The sequence below is a fragment of the Arachis ipaensis genome, chromosome B4 (genome assembly GCF_059453495.1).
Source record: "Arachis ipaensis isolate K30076 ecotype BB chromosome B4, ASM5945349v1, whole genome shotgun sequence".
Taxonomy (NCBI): domain Eukaryota; kingdom Viridiplantae; phylum Streptophyta; class Magnoliopsida; order Fabales; family Fabaceae; genus Arachis; species Arachis ipaensis.
In genome coordinates this window covers 99,726,536-99,743,334 of record NC_142439.1, presented here as the reverse complement: position 1 = coordinate 99,743,334, position 16,799 = coordinate 99,726,536, and the positions used below count along the sequence as shown (strand labels likewise).

At 29.2% G+C, this 16,799-nt stretch overlaps 1 protein-coding gene across 1 annotated transcript; it reads right to left on the bottom strand.

The window, feature by feature from the left end:
- Positions 1–3,910: 3,910 nt before the first annotated feature.
- Positions 3,911–15,928, bottom strand: LOC107639408 (delta-1-pyrroline-5-carboxylate synthase). The gene is made up of 20 exons (XM_016342897.3): positions 15,636–15,928; positions 11,172–11,243; positions 10,919–11,022; positions 10,569–10,671; positions 10,217–10,378; positions 9,304–9,581; positions 8,513–8,663; positions 8,018–8,182; positions 7,551–7,628; positions 7,202–7,291; positions 7,011–7,097; positions 6,592–6,678; positions 6,416–6,512; positions 5,989–6,092; positions 5,821–5,896; positions 5,482–5,632; positions 5,319–5,387; positions 4,572–4,638; positions 4,398–4,468; positions 3,911–4,098 (listed from the first exon to the last, which is right to left on the bottom strand). Exons 1-20 carry the CDS (start codon positions 15,807–15,809, stop codon positions 4,017–4,019), a joined length of 2,268 nt encoding a protein of 755 aa, XP_016198383.1. The 5' UTR covers positions 15,810–15,928; the 3' UTR covers positions 3,911–4,016.
- Between the last annotated feature and the right edge of the window lie 871 nt (positions 15,929–16,799).

Here is a 16,799-nt window from a genome sequence, read left to right as displayed (position 1 = left end):
CTGAAAAAAGAAGAAAGAAAAATATTAAAAAGAAAAAAATGCAGTATTAAAGAAGACATTTCTGTATTTTTGTAGCAAAATCTCGGTGTCAAAAATTAAAAAATTTATGTGTTATTATTAAGAAATTTCGGTATTATTTTTTCGATAAATTCTGCACAATTCAAAACTCCTTCTTCTTCTTCTTCTTTCTTTTCATCTTTTTCTTCTTCATATTTTTCTTATTTCATTTTCTCATATAGTTCTTATTTCACTCTGTTGAGAGAAATAAAATCAAGAAAAAGAGAAAAAAATCAAACAAAGAAAAAAAATAAATGCAATAACACATGACAAAAAAGAGAAGAAAAAAAATGTAGCAAAAATAGTACCAATAGAAGAAGAAAGCGGAGGTGGAAACAACATGCTAAAAAAGAAGAATCATGAAGAAGAAGAAGTGCATGATTCACACGCACGTTGCATAAGTGATTTTTGTTGGGTTTGAGTCAATTTGGTTGAATTTAGTTGACAAAAATGCTTAGATGTATAGCGAAACTCAAAAGTTAAACTCTTTCAAAAATTCAAAATGACTAAAATATTTTTAAAAAATTATAAAATTTGACAAAAATAAGTAAATATATTATAAATAATTTTTATATTTGACAAAAATAATCAACTAGTATAATTGATCTATGTCAGTATTTAAGTCATTTTTAGTAGTTTATCCTTATTGACATTTAGTTTTTGTTAGATAGTTGGATTGTTGGCTAAAAATGTTAGCCAATATAAATTAAAATTACTAACCTTTAAAATTTTTTCAAAATGTTATTTTACATATTGTTTAAAATAAAATAATTGACTACAAATATAATCAAGGTTTTGACAATAAAATAATCAAACTTTTTTATCAAAATAATCAAAATTTTCATAAATATAAAAAATCCATCACCACTAGAAGTTTATACTTTTATTCATATTTCATATCAGAAATAAATCTTTGCACGATTCAACTCTTTTCTTGTGCATTCTTTCTCAACTTCATATATGTGGTGGGATTATCTGAACGAAACCTCTAAGATTAAGAGATATAAGTGAATTGTTTTGAAATGCATAGTTCCGGTACAGGGTACATCGCAATTGTTATGAGGTTTCCATATTAAAAATTTCATTGCTAATCATATGGTCTTGCAGATTTTTTTTTTGGTATATAATTTCCTTGATTATATTAGTATATCTTTTTATGTAGTTTTTTCTTTTGCGCATCCTATATATTAGTACATCTTTTTATGTAATTTTCCTTGATTTTTTTTTTTTACAAAATATATCTCTTTTATTATATATTTTTTTATTTTCAGTTATTGTTCAATGAATGTTCTCAACTTTATTTGTAACTTTTGCTATCAACGAGCTCTAAGTTTGTGATTTAAAAAAATAGAAATAGTGGGTCTAGCATATCCGATCCTCTATTATCATATACATTAATCAATACGTTACATATTAAATTTTTTTTATTATAGATTATTTTGAGTTTAAGCATAAATATAAGATGAAGAAAGTTTCTTAGGTACTAATTTTGGTTTGGAATATAAATTCCATGCCTAACTTGTCTGATATTAATTGGTAATTTGAGTAATCTGCAATATAAATTCACAAGTCATGCACAAGAGACATTAAAAAAATAATTTTCTGTATTCTTCTTATCCAATAAGTTGACTTAGATAATGTATTTAGGGGTGGCAACATGTACCCTATCCGCGGGTACTCAACCTGACCCCACCCGATCAGGTAGGATTGCCAACCCGATCCACAGCGGGTAGGGTAGGGTGTGGGTAGGGTTCTCGTACGGGTCGGGTAGGGTGCGGGTTGTGCATCAACCCTACCTGACCAACCCGCACCCTATATATGTATATGTTATATACTTATATAAAAATATGTTTTAAGTGGATGTTGAACCAAAGATCTCTTACTAAATGAAAAAGATCCTTAGTTATTAAAAGAAGATCATTAATTGATAATTTAATATTTTTTTTTACATTAAAGTCAGTTTTATTTTAAATTATCATCAAGTTATATAATAAAGTTGCATCTTTTGTTGTAACCCGCAGGTAGGGTCGGGTATCCGCGGGTTAAGAGCGAGTAGAGTTAGGGTTGAGATACTCTCAACCCGCGGGTAGGGTTAAGGTTGGCTCTAAACCCTATCCTACCCTATCCATTGCCACCCTTAACCGTACCTGACCTAAACCCAATGAAATTACACCAAACTAACCCCTACTATGTTCGGGTCCAGGTCGGGTCTTTGGACGGACATAACCATGTACACTCCTACCATAAACAACTTAATCCCTTCCATGAGCGGTGTTTGTAGCTGCCATTAAGAGTGAACACAATCGCTGCTGAGGGTACTTGTCTTTTCCCTTCTCCGTCATTGAAAGTCCGATCGGACAGTGGCAAGGTCGCCTGTTCGTCACCGGGAGTTACATTTCTAACACAAAAACCCTCACTCATTACCCATCTTCTCCCTTGCTGATTCTGTTCCTCAGTACTAAAATTCCATAGCCATCAACTCCATAGACATGGATGTCGTTCTCCCCTGAAATTCCCAACTTGATTTTCTTATTAAGATTAATTATTATATATATGATCTCAGTTGCAGTTAGAGCATAACAGAAATAGAAAAAAAAAATCACAAAAGAGAAGGCCTACCTGAACTGACGTCACGGCAAAGCAGAGAAGCAGAGGAGGAGAGTGATGCTCCTGGCTCAGCCTTCTTCTTTGATGCGTGAGTGAGAAAATGAGAAGGCGACTGAGAGAGCGATGGAGCAACGAGAATCGCGTGCAGGGATGGCTTCAACTAGTGACAGCGGAGGTGACGAGAACACTGTGCAACGGCAGTGAGACTTCTCTATCAGTTAGAGGTGCAAGAAGAAGAACGAATGAGAACGCTTGTTCAGGAGATGAAGAGTGCAAAACGAAGTGTTTACTATGTTGCGCTGTCATTTCACGTTGCAGATTAACAGCAGCGTCAAGAAACTATCATAGGGATGAACTTGACTAAAAAATATTATTTAGAAACGAATTTGATTAATTTATTTTTTCAGGAATGAAAAGGGAGATCAAGATATTTTGGGAAGACGATTTTCACTATTAACTCAACTAATAAACTAGGCTACTGAAGATAATGCTTAGATTTACCATATAACAGCTTGGTCTAAGCTTCTGAAACCCCTAAGTGAAGAGATAGAGCATTTGTATTAACCATTTCTTGATGTAGACGTGTGTGTAAATTTTGTTACACCATAGCATTTGGCATGAATTTTGACCAATATGTATTAGATTTGGTGGTGCATGGTTAATTAATTAATTCACTGCAAAAGCAAAACAAACCGTATAATACACATTTGTGGGAATAAGAAGTGGCCTAAGAAAACAGTTAATGCGATTAAACATTTTGACCAACACAATGTAAATAAGCCGGAATTTCCTCCGGTGCGATGGGTGAAAACTGAAGCTATAGAGTTGAAAAGCATCACCGAAACGTGCTTTTCCGTCACCAAAACCCCATTCCGGCCCCTGTCTATTTGTTGAATGTGATAACAGAAGTTGCATCATGTGTTCATAACATAATAATAGTAATAATAATAACATATTCAAGTTCACAAGCAATTGTTGCTTCACATTACTAGTGTGGTGTCAACTTTGTTATTCCATTATAGTATCACAGTCTCTAGTAACTAGTAATACTTCATCAAAGATCAACATAGTTAAACAATATCATTCATACAAAGAAAAAAAAAAGGAAAAGGAAGAAGTGGAAGTAAATTGTGATAAGGTTGTACACTGCTAGCTAGCATCACAGCAACTTCTGTATATTTTAATACAACAGATAAAAGCTGCTGGATTGAAGATGATATAATAATAATAATAATAATAATAATAATAATAATAATAATAATAATAATAATAATAATAATAATAATAATAATAATACATAGCCAATATATATTTAGCTTCAAAACTATCCTTTTGTTTTAGATTATATATAATCATGCTATGATTGGAAGTTCCTTGTGAGTGTAAGTGACCCCTCGATCACCGTCTACCACTTGCCCACTCCCTCTCAATATCCTGCAGCAAATTGTATCATTTATCGTAAATATTATTTGTTGAATTGAAAAGTATTTATTAGTTTCGTAACTCATGCAAATAGTTTACAATTGTAATTTAAAAAAAGTTGATAAGTTCTTGAAAGTAGATAAGGAAACAAAATTAAACATAATAAAACATACAACAGTTTATTTTATTTTTTGAACATACAACAGAATAACGGAAAATGTTTTCTCAGTTAGCCTGTTGGTGGTGCTAATATTTTATTTTATTTTTTAAATAATAAAAATAAATCAAGAAAAAAGTGCAGGAGTCCATACCATTTACTAGTTAATAACCCCTCAACTCCTACAGGGCCTCGAGCATGAATTCTGCTGGTGCTTATTCCAACCTGATCAGTGATCAATAATAATAATAATAAAGAAAACGAATAACATTTGAGAAAATAAATGTGATTATTGCAAACACAATGTCATTTCTAGAAGATACACCACCTCTGCTCCAAGACCAAAGCGTGCTCCATCACAGAACCTTGTACTTGCATTGTGGAATACAGCAGCACTATTTATTTATCAGGACAAAATAAAACAAAATTATCAACGTAAAGTAAAGAACATGACTTATTCATATTCATGGGGAAGTTATGTGAGAAATTCCGTGAAACATTAATGTCATTCAATGTAAAGATATTGAATTATGTTTCAAACAAAATTATATGCATTTAAATAATAGAAATATATTGACAATGAACATAGAAACTCCTTTGGTTGTGGTGACACAAACATAGACAAAGTTTTATGTCTCAGAGAAAGAATTATTTCAAAGCCATGGATGGTATTCATGGAACATATCATCCTGGAATAATGAAGGACACCATTGATAAATACTTTTTTCTTCTTCTATTGGAAAACTAACATTGTTATATCCTAAGTTTATGATTAGAGATAAATGAATAAAGAAAAAGAGGGACTTGTTTGCAAATATAAATTTCTAAGGATTATTTTAAAAATACATTAAAACTAGAATTTAATAGTTTTTAATTAGGACCACTTAATAATCTCAAACATAATGGGACCATCTAATCCTTTGCCCAAAAGAAGAATCCTATATCTGTTTTATTTGTCGTTGTGTTAGTATTTCTATCTCGGAGATAGAATCTAAATGCATCCTTATTTTCTATTGCCATTATTTAACATCAAAGGTTAAACAATATGGAAAAAAGAATAAAAACCTATAGGTACCTATCAACTTGACGTAAGAAAGTTTCAGCAACTTCGGGGTCTTCTGTAACAATGCATTCAGTATGAGAACTGCAACATGGTAAAGTAATTTTAGCATAACAATGATGTCTATGACTTTAGAAAAATCAAAACAATGAAAAATAAGCAAAAGAAACTAGCATGCCTTCCATATTGATGTATGTGATCAATGGCAGCAGATACATCATCAACAATTTCAATTGTGCATGCTAGTGAGCTATACTCCTTATGGAAAGAACTTGTTTTAGTAATGTTCAATAAGCCACTTGCTCTTGGTCCACCATATAGTTCAACACCTGCCAATAAATTATTAAAAAGGGTATTAAAAATGATTAATTCTTTTTATTACATTACGTGATAACATTAGATTTGATATCTGTGCAAATTTTTATGTTTATAATGCATAGAAGTTAAACTCTTGAGAATATTAATTTTGAGTGAATATTGTTCATTATAACTAAATCCATTTATATTAAGCTGAAACCTTCTTTTGTGAGTTCAGCAACAAGTTGATTAAGTCCACCAGTTTCTGACAGATCCTTGTGTACAAGAAGGGTTTCCTAATAAAATCAGCACAAAATATATTATAATAAGCACAGTCCTTTAACACAATTTATATCAATTATTTCCAAGTGATGAGATTTGTAATTACCATTGCATTGCAAGCTGCAGGATAATCAATCTTTGCATCCTTTACAATCTGCTTCGCCATATCAATATTAGCAGCTTTGTCAACATACACATGACAAATTCCATCTGCATGAAAAAAAAAATGAAAACTTAATAGAATCATAATTTATATTTGGTCCTTGAGTTTGTAAATATGATTAATTCTTGATATTTTGAAATTGTAATTCTATTGGTTATTTTAGTTTAGCCATTATGGATTTACTAATGTGTCGTGTTAAGTGACATATGGCATGTCACATCAGTTGAAAATGTCATGTGTAACTTAACGTGAGACATCAACTAATACCTAACGAAAGAACTAAAATAATGACGAAGAAATGCTCAATTAAAAATGTAGGGGGACCAAAATGAAGCTTTAGCCTTTTAAGAAACTTGATGTGTCACATTACCAGAATGGCCGAGGACAGGAATCTTTGTTGATTCCTTGATTTGAGAAACAAGCTTGTTACTGCCTCTGGGGACAACAAGATCTATCACATCATCAAGCTGTTGCAGAGTATAATTAGTTTGATAAACATCATCTGGACAAATAATTGTTAGGAGTATTACTTGTATTTTTATCAACCTTAAGCAAATCCGGGATCTCTTCCCTTGAAGTCACAAGTCCTATAAGTTTGTCACCAACTGTTTCTGGAATAGCTGAAGTAATAACCTGCAAGAAGTAATGAAATCTTAAATATGATATATGTTTCAAATAAACACATAGTTCTGATTCAGATTAATCAGATAAAACAACAATGTCATATATAAAATAAAGGGTTATTTGCATTTTATCTTCATGAGCTTTATGTTATGTGTGCTTTAGATCTTGAATTTAAAAGTGTATGACTCAATCGAATTTAAAATAAATGTATTATATCCTTTCTTTGCAAATTGCCTCCTTCGATCATTCCAAAATATGCAACTTGGTACTATAAATTTGATAGATTTATATTATTTTAAATAACAATTAATAGAAAAATGACCTAAAATGAAGGAACTTACCTTGTGTAAGGCAGCATTTGATCTTTTGGCTTCCTTTCCACCTTTAAGCAATAAACCATTTCCACTTCGAACTGCCAAAGCAGCAATCTATGATTCCGTATCAACAAACATGTTAATCATCAATGTTTTAACACAACAATACAAATTCACACCATGAAAAGGACTAAGAAGGATGGTATTTTTATGTTAACCTGAACAAGGGCATCTGGTCGTGACTCAAAAATAACTAGGACAACACCCAAAGGACACGATATTCGCTCTAGTGTGAGTTTATCTGCTAGCTGAATACAAATAGCACTAGTCAGAAACTAATACGTAGCAAGCAAATAATAAATCTTACCAACTTATACCGTTTTTTAATAACTTTGCATACTGTATGAATTTTATCAATCCAACCATTGAATCATGTCATATAATCTTGAAGAATCAAGGTTATCAAATTTAAGAAAATTCGGACATGAATACATATGTGATCTAATAATAGTGTCACTTGTATTTTTATTAAAAAAAAAATATATGTAGATATAAGGGAGTTTTGACCTCAATTCTCTTTAAAATCTGACCAATAGGTTCCTTCATGTCTGCCAACATTCGAACAGATTTCACAAGCCCAGCAATCTGAAAATACAGAAAGTATAGGTAAGACACAAGGAACATGATCACATCAAGAAAAAAAGAATTCACAAAAGTGACGCATCCAAGTAAGCAATGTCTCCCAGCGTGCCGAATCACATGTTAAATTCATAATTACATTGAACTAAATACATTCCAATATGAAAACGGATAAGCGTATATGACATTTCAATTCGCAGATGAATTGGTATGTGATACACACGAATTAGTACGCGATACAATACCTAATTGGTGAATTCATGTTACTAAATCAATAGTAAGCAATGTCACACACGTAATATATACATATAACATTTCTCTTTAAGTCAATGATCTAAACAAGAGGGCATAGTTATGTTTCAGTATTTTCACTTTTAAGTGATAAAAATTCTTGCCTTCTCAGGCTTGAGGGCCAAACGAGAGATGAGTGATTTTTCCAATCCAGCAAGCTCTGCATCAGCAATATCAACTCCATTCTCTTCCATTATCAAGCTTAGATTTTTCTCTAGTGCATCTGCCACTGCTAGCAATATCTTCCTCCTTTCTTCAGAGTTTAAAGACTGAAGTGGAAAAAAGAAAAATCCCAATATAGTACCAATGAGACTACCAATTACCAATTCAAGTGTATCATTATTAGCAATAACCAAAAAGGCAACTATAAGTACTAGAAGGTTAATTGCATAAAAATGCAATCGTTACTTGGATTTAGCTAATATGTGCCAGCACAAGTTAATGTTATTGATTAAAAAAATTTATATAGATTAAGATACAAAGTTTAAATTTTCAATGTATTTGTTATTCATTTATTTAAGTAAAAGTTTAAAAACTTCTACTAATAGTAACTATAACTTGTTCTTAGGATACATGTTAGCTAAACCCTTGTTACTTACTTGAAGTCGTCTTGAAGAATCACGTGCTGAAATTGCCATCTCACGTGCACTCACTTGCTTTATGTGGGCCCACAGATGTGCATCTTTGTGGAAAACAGTGCCAATTCTATCTCCTTGGAGTACTCTTATGATGTTGTCTGTTGCATAGCCACTTCAAAAGAGGTTCAAGATAATGAAAGCCATTAAAAAAATGAAACATCCACAAGTATGATTGTATTTTGTACATATAAAAAGAATCAATATTGCTCAAAATAAAAATTTAATTTGTTATCATTTTGGTTAATTTAATTCTGACCACGCTAAACAAAATGGAAACTTATTGGCTAACAAACATGACAAACAAGTGCATGGGATGCAACATTTATAATGGGATAAAAATTAGACCAGTTAATAGAGATAGATATAGTTACAGTAGAAAATTGTATTAATATTAGTGATTATTGATTATAATGGACATTGTGTGATTCTTTGTGTTTCTCGTTCTCTCAAATTTCCTTTAATTCTTTGATTTCATCCGTAATTTATTCGATCTTCCACATAATTATTTCTCTTAAATGTGAAACGAAAAAAAGTTACGGTAAGTGTTACATAGATATTCAATCATGTATTGTTACGTCAAACGTTTAATTCAATAATCTATTATATCAAGTCATACAACACACGAAAATTTAATTGTAAAACAATATAAAAGTCTTTTACACTCTGTTTATAAATGCATAGCAATCAACCCCCTTTTTTATACCAGCAAGATCATACCAAAAGAAATGATAATCATAAATTAAAAAGAGTACCTAGTAATGATGACTGGGGTGCCAGCATAAGCAGCACAAACAGCAGCATTAACTTTGGCAGTCATACCCCCTCTCCCCAATCTTGATTTGTCTCCAAAAGTGATTTCCTTTTGATGCTTTTCTTTCACATATGTATCAATTAGCTTTGAGTTTGGGTCAGATGGAGGGCCACTATAAAGGCCTTCAACATCACTCAACAGAACAAGAAGATCAGCCTTTAGTTCCAATGCTAATAAACCAGCCAAACTGTCATTGTCCCAGAATATACCAGATGAATCCTGCGGGCAGTGCTTGCAATTAAATGTAATTGTATGTCATAAAACCAAGATAACCAAAGTTTCTTGTTTCAAATGTAATTTGTCACAAAGGAACAGCTCTGGCTTAAAATGCATCAATCATAGTCAAGTTCTGAAAATTGAACCGGTTATTGAACTAGTGGAATTAGAAGTTCAAAGATTCAATCGATGTTCAACCGGGACTAAACCAGATATAATAATATAATATATTTATGTATAAAATATGCATTTATTTAAAAAATTGTAATTTATTATTTTAAACCGGTTAACCCTTAAAAAATCGCAGCCATTCGATTGGTTAATCAGTTTTTAAACCTATTTTTTCGATTTTTGACTAGTTCTTTCCAAACGATTTTTTACCTCGATTCAGACTAATTTGATAACTGATTTTTGATTAATTAGGTTGAACCGACTGATATTCGGTCCGGTTCTCAGAACCATAATCATAGTAAATTACATTGATCTCCCGCTAAGATTAATTGATGTTACAGGTAACACTTATTGATTTGTTATATTAGAAAGTTGAATGTAATTTATAACAAGAAAATCTTAGATGTGCTCATGAATATATAAGAGTGATTTCAAATGAATAAATGTGATAAGGAAAATCAAGATACCTCATATGGTGCCTTCCTAGTACTAACAGCATCATTTTCATTGAAAATGGGGATAACTCTTAAATCCAATAGTGAGTGCACAGTGTCTGAAAGTTGTTTTCTGAAACCTGCATCCCTAAAGAAGCCATCATTCACAAGAAGTTGGGATGAAGTCACATCAAGCTGCACCAACCAAATCATAATATATCAGCATCAATAATCAATAACTAAGGAGGAAACTATGTTATATGAGATCAATCAAAGAAACACTAGTTAATACATTCTTGAATCTGCATAAGGATATACCAAAGAGTGATGGTTATAGATATAAAGATATTAGGAATCCATATTATAGGTTCAAATGCTTAAGCACCTGGCTGAACATGGTATCATAAAGAGCCATAAGACTACTCTGCCCAACGGCTGCACATGCTTTTCCATCGAATTCACCTTGTGGCTTTTGAAGATCCGAAAAACTGCATAATAAGTAATTAAATCGGTTATTTTATGGTTAAGATTTTCTTGCTTGCTCTCTTAAAATCAACCTATTCTAAACATGAAATCCCTTAAATCTCATTGAGGTCAAACCCTAATTAAATAATTAGGAGCATGCTCAGATTGTGCTAATAAAAAAAAAGAGTAATTTATTGAAACTCAATAGATTCTCTTATGTCTGATATAAGAAAATATCATTCTACAAATTCATGTAAGGAAAGCATGAACCTGCTATTGGCCAATCTGCGATATCTTAGTCTTTGACGTCCAAGGCCGACAGCACCTGAAGTCACTAATATAACCTCATATCCCCTAGAATTTAATTCTTTAAGCTGCAAGAAAACATAAGTCTAAAGTCACAACAAAAGTTACATGACCAGAGTAAGGATTTAACCATATTTGGATCTGGTTTGGAGTATCTATGGTATTAGTCAATATTATTCTAAGTGGTTTGAAACTGCATCATGCTCTATGGGTTTACCTGCTCACAAAGAGCTCCAAGTCTCCCCAATGCTAATCTTCCATCGCTGCGAGTAACCACCGCAGTTCCAACCTTCAACCATAGAAAAATAAAAAAATCAGTTAATTACATAACAACAACAACAACAACAACAACAACAACAACAACAATAATAAAGTTTAATTACATTTTTATATATTTTTTTAATTTGAATCATTATACTACTTTTAATTTTATAATTAAATTTTTTATATTAAAAATATTAAAATTAATCTAATATTTTTTTAAAATACATACTATTAAAAATTTAATTAAATTTATAATTATAAATATTTTTAATTTATAAAAAATATTTAATTAATTTTAATATTTTTTATAATAAAAAATTTAATTATAAAATTTAAAATTGTATAAAAATTTAATTAAAAAAATATAAAAATATAATTATAAATTCGATAAAAGTATAAAGATGAATAAAATGATTAAAATTTAATAATAATAACAACAACTATATCCTAACCGTTTATACGTGTAAATTGTTAACAAATCTGGGAAATTGGGATATAAAGAAATTTGGAGGAAGAAAAAAATCAGTGCATGGAAAATGGTTTGAGCTGAAATGAATGAGTAAATCTAATGTTATGTTGCACATATTCAATAAAATGCGACAGTTCCCTTACATTATTAATTTATTATAGATATTGTTTTACTCATTTGAAATATATTCACAAAAACAAAAATATTCACATGATAACATCTTCACAAAAATATGGTATTATAAATTTGTGAATAATTAATTAAATATATTTAATTAAATATATCAATTCATTTAATAATCTATAATATTATCTTTATATAAAAATGTTATCATGGAGTATCACTTCACAAAAATATTGTCATCAAAGCCATAATACTATAATAATAGTATTAGTAAAACTGCACATCACATGGATCTCCGTAGAACAACGTTGCTATTCCTATTCATTAAGGTAGTGTTTGTTTTGAAGTAATAGGACACAGACTCCAAGACTGAAATTCAGTATAATGTTTGTTGGTTCAGAAACTGATATTAAAATTTTTGTCTTTGTCCTTAAAATTTTAGTATTTCAGTACTTCCAAAAAATAAGGACACAGGAGACTGAAATTTTTAAAGACAGAGACTGAAATTTTAATAACATTTTATACCTAAAATACCCTCATTTCAATTAATTAATTCTAATTTTACTTTTTGTACAAATCAAATTAGAGTTTCATTTTTGTTTTAATTTCTATCTCCTACTTTGCACTAAATAGAATACTAAAATTTATTTCTATCTATCTCTTAGTCCTTGTCTCTCAGTCTCAGTCTTTCAGTCTCTGTCTCTTCACCAAACGCTACCTTATATCTTAAACAGAATATGCTACGAAGGATAGAGCGGGATCCATGCTTCCTAATTTCCTACTATTATGATCGAACAAGATTCGACCGGATTCTAAACGAACCCATTAACCCAAAACATATTTACAGATTCGGATTAGCCTTTTTTTTATTTGGTGTCGTTTCCGGATGGAATTCAGGAAGACCCGAATCCGACCTGAAATCTTTTATATTATACAATATTATTTTTGTTTCATAATAACTTATTTTAATATAAATATTATATAATATTCTTTGAATTTAATTTTTTACGCATAAGATTTTATTAGTTTATTACCTATAATTTCTAAAACTATATGTTAATTATATATCGAGACCTAATCTTATCTAATTTTTGTTAGATTAGTTTAGGGTGGCACAAATATGAGAAATAAATTTAATAAAAAATATTTATGTCAAATTCAAATATTATTTTGTTAGAAAGTTTTGAAGATCAACCGATTTTAGTGATTTTGATTAGTAATTGACCACTACAAATATTAAATTATTTTTAATAAATAAATTTTATTAATTTATAAGTATAAATTCTAATAAATATAACTATAAATTATGTTAAATTATATATAAAAATTTTAATAAATATAAATATAAATTATATATATTTAATTTTTTGTAAATATATTTATTAAATATTAATTTAAAATAATAATATTTATTAATCATATAATTTTGTTATTATTTTATTGACTGACTAATAATTAAAAAAAAAAAGACAATTCTATGACAAAACCGCTTAGCTAGTGGGAGCTAGCTTAGAAAAAATAAATCATAAATGAAATTTCACCCACAAAGCATGAGTCAAGAATCCTCTTCCTCACCTTGACGGATCCAGAACAATAATACTAGAAAATTATTAAAATTTATTATTTTTAATTACAATTTTATGCGACTTGGACTGGGAGAGAAAGGAATTTAACCATTCTTCGTGACCTCAACTGAGTTAGTCCAGTTGGCGCATATTTCTTTATTAAATAAATATTATCTATATTCATAAAAGATATAAATATTAACAAATATATTCATCAAATAAAAAAATTAAAATTATATTAATAAAAAATAAATTTAATTTAACAAAAACATTTAAATTCTAAATTTTTGTTATTTTTTTAATAAAATTTTTATATTTAATAAATATATTATTAACATTTATATTTTTTATGAATATAAATTATAATTTATTATTTGTTTGTTAAAAACTTGAAAATTTCTTTTACTAAATATCTTAACAAAATTAATCATAAATATCTCTTACTCACTCATTCTCTCATAGTCTTGCAATTTCTTTTACGATTTTAAATTTAAATCTTCTTTATTGTTTTGCAGAAGTCCTTCATACCAATATTTATTTATTAAATATGCATGTGGTCTGTCATCTGTGTGGATAGCAGGAGACTCTGTCTGACAAACAAAGAGTGGCTGATGTTTGGGGAAGATAAAATTTTGAGTAAATATTTAAATTAATTTATAGATAATTTATTTTTTAATTATATTTTATAATTTTAAAAGTTTTTAAACAAATCCGTCTTTTGATAAAAGAATGACTTATTTATTTTATAATAAAATTTATTAAGTTTTTAATATTTAACATGTTTGTTAAAAAAAATTTATTAAATGATAGAAAGATTAATTTTCTGACAATAATAAATTTAAAAACTTTTAAAATAATAAAAATTTATTAAAAACTTAAATATCAAATTTAAAATTTTGATGATTCACTTCAATAAAATGAATATGCTTTGGAGACTTTTAATTAGCATAAAGAGATCTGCCAACCAGGAGATTGGTAAGACATGATAATAAAAAAATAAAATATATTAAATTTAAATCACCTTTATTTTATTTTTGATTTTGAAAGATTAAAAAAATTTAGAAAAAAAATAATAGCTTCATGATAAAAGGGTGATGTATCAACAGATAGATAAAGATTTGTAATATAGTGGTACGTTTTACGAAGGATAGCAACTACAAATTTTAGCCCTCAGAAGACTAATTTAGGATAAGGTCCAAAAGAGGGGGACTACTTTAGGATGGGTAACTTCTCTTTTTCTGTTTTCTTTTTTCCTTGTTATAAATTTTCGTTAATAAATCAAAAGTAATGCTATAAGTCTATAACATCTATAAAAAGAAGTAATATTGTAACAAGAAAAATGGAAAATAAGGATCAGTGAACATAAAGTAATATTGTATATCAATTCATATATATATATATATTGATTTGATATACAATCCTTTTAAAAATTAGAATGAAATGAAGTTTGCAGCCATACGCATTTCAGAAATAAAATTATGTATCAATTCAATGGCGAAACATGATAAATATACAAAATAGATCTCTTCACAAAACTCTTATATAAGGATGGGTTCTAACTTCTTGAATCAATGACATAATCCAAAAATTTTCTTACATAACATAATTACATGTAACCCATGATATAGATTCAAGGACACTTTGATCATGACATTTCAAGGCATAACATATTCCGTTAGCTGCTAATAGTATGGTGAACTCAGAACTACTCTTGGTGGAACCACACTATGGGTTCAATAATCTCATCGTTTCTCCCCAAATACCAAATATCCAGATTAAATAACCCAAAACACAGTTTTAAGAGCCATCGTGAAGAAAAACGCAACGAATAAAAAAGAAATCAAATTAAAAACCAATTTGGAGTTGAGACGGGCAACATTTACAAGGTTTTCTGTGTAAAACTATATACAAAGCAGGGGACAAACAATGCAGATTTCTTTCTAAAAAATAATAATAACAAATAAAAATAGAGAAAAAATCCATCCCCCGGGAGAATAAAATAAAAATACAAAGACAGTAGGGATGAACTAGTGATAATGGTTTTCAAGCTACTTCGCGTCTTAAACAAAATAAATAGCAAAACAGAGAAATTTAAAAAAATATATATTACCAAATACCAAAAATAAAACTCATGATAAGTGCACAATTGTTCTGTATATATGTATAAGGTCTATAGTTTCAAATTTCATGATCGTTCTGTAACAGAAAAAAATGGTTGTCAATAGATTTCATTTGTTTGGGCTAACAAATAATAACTAACCTTAACGATGAGGCGCTTGACATCCTTCAAGAAAGCTCGAGAAGGATCCAAGGTGACAGATTCAGGTTCTATGTATGCCGGCGGCGAGTTCAAGTAAGCCGGCCCATTCGAAAGGCGCCACTCCGTCGAGTTGCCCAAAAACATGTTGAAGCCATTTTTGACGGGAGGCTGCATCTTTGTGTATGTTATCTGGTTCTGATACCTTAGACAAATGAAGCTCCAATTAATTTGGAATACAAGCTAAGGTGCTGTTTTCTGAAAGCACTTGGTTCTGGTTTTTAAGGATTGGGTATTTATATATGGATACATTATTCATACATATGTACAGACATGTTTGTTAAAGAATGCTAAACCGAATTTTATTTGTTGTTATGTGGTTTCCGTGTGCTACTAAGATTAATCATTGTTATATAAAATACAAAGTTTAATTTACTACTCTTGAGTCTTGACAAGTACTTAATTTCCTTCCGGTTCAAGTGATCAATTATATGATACAAATGCTTTATTTTAAGCTTATTATTACTACACATGTTTACGCCGCCTCCCATAAGTTCATACGACATATATTTCGGGAATAATATATAATATATGTTTCAATGTACTAAAAGTATGTATACCAAACATTTTTCTTATATATATATATATATATATATAGTGGCGAATGTAAAAAATTTTGTAAGTGGGAGGAAAATATATATGATATAAATAATAATTTTTATAATTATATTATAGTGTTATAAAATATAATTATTTTTTAAATTATTTAATTAATAAATTAAATTAATAAAATAATAATTTAAAATAATAATATATAATTTAAAATTTTATTATTTTGAGTTTTATATTTTAAAATAATTGAATAATCTTTTTATTGTCGATACAATTAAATATTTTTTTTATATATGTCACTAAACAATCATTTAAAAATTCATCTCCCATACGGTTACTAAGTCGACTCTTTATGATGTTCATAGCAGAGAAAGCTCTTTCAACTGATGCAGTTGCTACAGACAAAACTAAACTAACTTCAAAAGAAGAAACAATAATGGATAAATAATATTTTTTGAGTCTCAACCAATTCTGAGAAAGAGCACTAATCCTATTTAAGTTTGAGAATTGATCATTAGAACACACATCTAATATGAAGTTCTCAAGTTGACTATT

What these genes read in the sequence shown, in the direction of transcription:
- LOC107639408 (XM_016342897.3), bottom strand. Translation starts at nt 15,809, where the DNA reads ATGCAGCCTCCCGTCAAAAATGGCTTCAACATGTTTTTGGGCAACTCG. An exon ending in TCAAGCGCCTCATCGTTAAG is followed by an intron (nt 11,244 to 15,635) that starts GTTAGTTATTAT and finishes CTATGGTTGAAG; the next exon opens with GTTGGAACTGCGGTGGTTAC. An exon ending in ATGATACCATGTTCAGCCAG is followed by an intron (nt 10,379 to 10,568) that starts GTGCTTAAGCAT and finishes TGGTTGGTGCAG; the next exon opens with CTTGATGTGACTTCATCCCA.